The sequence below is a fragment of the Glycine max genome, chromosome 14, assembly GCF_000004515.6.
Source record: "Glycine max cultivar Williams 82 chromosome 14, Glycine_max_v4.0, whole genome shotgun sequence".
In the NCBI taxonomy this organism is placed as follows: Eukaryota; Viridiplantae; Streptophyta; class Magnoliopsida; order Fabales; family Fabaceae; genus Glycine; species Glycine max.
The window spans coordinates 38,269,428-38,273,577 of NC_038250.2; the positions used below are offsets into that span (position 1 = coordinate 38,269,428).

Consider the following 4,150-nt stretch of genomic DNA (forward strand, 5'->3'; position numbering starts at 1 on the left):
ATGTTTAACCAAAAGAGCACAGAGTCTGCTATAAAGAATCTGGAGGTCCAAGTGGGACAACTCACAAAACAATTGGCGGATAGGCCATCAAGCAGCTTTAGTGCTAACACTGAGAAAAATCCAAAGGAAGAATGTAAAGTTGTCATGACAAGGAGCAGAATGGCAACCCATGTGGACGAAAGAAAAACTGAGAAGAGGATGGAGGAACATAAACAACAGATGGCTGATGAACTGGTGCTGGAACCGGTTGATGATTTAGTTGAACTTGAAGAAATTGTTGAGGAAGCAAAAGGTGATGAAGAAGGAGAGATACCAATAAAAAACTGTCAAGAGAGAATAAAGAAGGAAGAAAAAGAAAAAGAAAAAGAAACAAAAGAAAAGGAAGAAAAATTAAAAAAAATGAAAAATGAAAAACAAAAAGAGAAGGTTGTTGAGATTGAAAAGAAGAAGGGCAAAAGTGAGGCTAACTCAAAAAAGAAGAAAAAGGATACTCCTATTGAATGCAAGGAGGTACCTTATCCATTGGTACCCTCCAAGAAAGATAAAGAGCGACATTTGGCAAGATTTCTTGATATCTTCAAGAAACTAGAAATTACTTTGCCATTTGGAGAAGCACTTCAGCAATTGCCCCTCTATGCCAAATTTTTTAAGGATATGCTAACAAAGAAGAATCGATACATCCATAGTGGCAGAATTGTTGTGGAAGGTAACTGTAGTGTTGTGATTCAACGCATTCTTCCACCTAAGCACAAAGACCCTGGAGTTGTCACGATACCGTATTCTATTGGTGAGATTGTTGTAGGCAAAACTCTTATAGACTTGGGAGCTAGTATCAATTTAATGTCTCTTTCCATGTGCTGGCGACTTGGAGAGATAGAGATAATGCCTACATGCATGACCCTCCAGTTAGTTGACCGCTCTATTACAAGGCCATATGGAGTCATTGAAGATGTTTTGGTGAAGGTTAAACACCTTATATTCCCAGCTGATTTCGTTGTCATAGATATAGAAGAGGATGCTGACATTCCTCTCATTCTTGGTTGCCCATTCATGTCTATTGCAAGCTGCATGGAGGACATGGGAAAGAAGATACTACAGATGGGCATAGAAGATCAGAAGATCAGCTTTGATTTGTTCCATGAGGACAAAGATCCACCTCGCCAAAATGTCTATCTGAAAGTGCATGTGATGGAGGAAAAGAGACCTGAGAAGAAGGTCCTTGAAGTAGGAACTCTCTTGGATCCTGGATAACAGGATGATGCGTCAAGCTAATGACGTTAAAATAGCACTTACTAGGAGGCAACCCAGCTTTTCTTTCCCTTTTCTATTTTCATTCTTACCTCTTGCATGTAATTAGGATATCTTGCTTGTGATTGTGATTAATTTCAGCTTGTTTAGAAATGAACAAGGGGTTGTGAGCTTGTGTGAAGAGATAGACAGAAAAAGACTTAGAATTTTTTTTTCAAATTTTCTATCCGCTAAGCGCAGACCATGCGCTAAGTGCTCAGTCTTCACGTGCTAAGCCGAGCTTGCTCACGCTAAGCGCACAAACCCCTTATTGGTTGGCTGAATAGTTCAGCTAAGCGCACATCACTATGCTAAGCCCCACATCTTTGCAGTAATTGAACTTTAACATGTGGGCTTAGTGTGGATGATGCGCTAAGCACCACTTCTTTTTTGTAAACATTTCATTGTAGTAGCGCTAAGCGCGCTATCCTGCGCTAAGCCCCAGATCCATTATGTAACTTGAGCTCTTAAGCTGGGCTTAGCTGGCCAGGAGCCACTAAGCGCCAATCTCTTACGGTTTTTGAACTCTTCGAAGTGCGCTAAGCGCGCTTGTTGCGCTAAGCACGCCTGTTGCACTAAGCACGCCTGTTGCGCTAAGCCTGAACTACTCTCTGTAAGTTGAAGCTTGATGTTACACTAAGCCTCACATCTCAGGCTAAGTGCATGTTGCAGAAAATTTTGTGTTGCAGAAAGCGTTAAGCGCAGCCTGCTACGCTAAGCCCCAAATGCTCACTGTACCTTAGAACTTCAAGTTGGGCTTAACGTGAGGCTAGGCTAAGCGCTAGTGTTTTAAACTCAAACGTCACATTGACACGCTAAGCGCAACTGTGTGCTAAGTAGGGGTGGGTAAGCGAGCCGGCTCACCCTGCATAAGGCTTGCCCGCATAAGCCCGCATTGGCAACGGACTGGGCCAGTCCGCCTCGCTTCTTACACGGACCAAATAAATTGGTCCGCCCCCGCCCTGCGGACCCTGAGGGTCAAACGAGCCGGTCCACGGGCCTAGTTTTAAAAGAATTTGAATTTTAATAAAAATACAATACAATCAAATTAAGTTCAATACAGATGTAAATAAAATCTCAATAATTAGTCAATTACATCAATAAAATAAATAATGTCTTAACAAAAGAATATCCAAGCAATAAATCTAAAATATGAAATTTAAACATCTCCAACAACAAATGATTCCATATTTGAAGTAGCTTGAGCTTTCTCCATCTCCACATTTAAGAGTACAACAACAATGAATCAGCCCCAACAAAAATAGGATAAAAACAAATTCTAGAGAGAGAAAAGATGTACTTTGCATGGTGGCGCGGTGGTGGGCTGAGGCTGTGCCGCTGTGGTGTGTCGCGTGACTGCGTGAGTGTGAGTCACATTTTGTTTTCCTTGTAAGGGAAAGAGTCGTATGACTTACGTGCGTGCGTGACTGCGTGGTGGAGAAAAACCGTGAGGAGAAGTGTTCTTATCCTGCTATAATGATAACGGCTAAATATGATGTCAGTTATTTTTTATAATAAAAATATATTGAAATATCTTTAAAAATATTTATTTAACAATTATTTTTTAGCTTAAATGATAATAATTGATATTTTTATTATTTATGACTTGTAGATATGAAAATGATAGATTAAAAGAAAAAAAGATCAAGAAAATATCAAAAAGGAAGATTTTTAGCATGTTATCACTTATCTTTTTTTATCTTAATCTTTTATTTCTGTTATCTATCTTATCCTTTTTTATCTGTATCATTTTTTAATTTAAATCTTTTATTTTTATCTTTAAATCTTTATCTTATCTAATATATTTCTTTATCTGTTATTTTAAAAGAAAAGTCTAAAGGGAAAAAGAGAAAATCAAAACTAATATAATTGGGTTAGGATCACACAAATCTAACCTAATGCGGGCTGCGGGCAACCTGTGGGCCAAACCCGCATGGTCTGCGGGTTAAGTGGGGCGGGCCCAAAAATATGACATAACCATGGACCATTTAAAAAAATTGGTCCGTAACCCGTGCGAAGCGCGGGCCCCGCGGGCCAGTCCATGCACTTGGGCTCGTTTGCCCACCCCTAGCGCTAAGCGCGCTGTCATACCCTAATTTCATCCTGGGACTATTGTTTGTCGGCATGCGACCTTCGTTTGACCACTTCCAAATGTTTAATACCCATTACTGTGGAATCTGTAATGTTCCGAGACATTTCGGAAAGAAAACAGTCAAAAACACAAAAGTGGGGGGGGGGGAACTTATCAAACAGGGGGTGCACTCAGGAAATTTCATCCAGAACATTCTAGAAGGGGGGGGGGGGGGGAAACTTATCAATTACGGGTGAACTCACGAATCTTCCTCAAGAAGCCTCTGGGCGGCAACCATCTCCATTTTGTTAAAAAATGGCATCCAGGGCTTCCGTAAAATTTCAAAAAATCTTGGATTAGCATATTTCCCTTATTATTGGTTAAAGGGAAGAGAAAAAAAATGGGAAAATCAAGTCCAAACTGCTTCGATAAGGCTTCCATAACTTTTCTGTATAGTACAAAAAGGGGGGTGAACTTAGTAATTGGGGTGCGCTCAGAAATCTTCCTCAAGAAGCCTCTAGGCAGCAAGAAGCTCCCCATTTTGGCTATAAATAAGGGAAGGGGGCTGTGTAAATTTATCCCTGACCCCTATGCTATGCATTTCAGCTATTTTGGGTGAAAAACATGTGTTTCCGTGAAGAAATTCCAAGCCGAGGTGCTTCCGTAACACTTCTGAGACGTTTTCGTGAGCAAATTCGTGAACATTTTCCGTTCTTCATCCGTTCTTCGGTCTTCAACCGGTAAGTGTTCGAATTAGAGACTTTCAATTCATTTCTTGTTTTGTTTGCTTTC

The 4,150-nt window shown here is 40.4% G+C and overlaps 1 protein-coding gene across 1 annotated transcript; it reads left to right on the plus strand.

Annotated features, from left to right (window-relative positions):
* On the plus strand, nucleotides 1–2,030 carry LOC102664677 (uncharacterized). The gene is made up of 3 exons (XM_014766822.1): nucleotides 1–292; nucleotides 422–1,185; nucleotides 1,977–2,030. The coding sequence occupies exons 1-3, from the start codon at nucleotides 1–3 to the stop codon at nucleotides 2,028–2,030; spliced, it is 1,110 nt and encodes a 369-aa protein (XP_014622308.1).
* The last annotated feature ends 2,120 nt before the right edge of the window (nucleotides 2,031–4,150 follow it).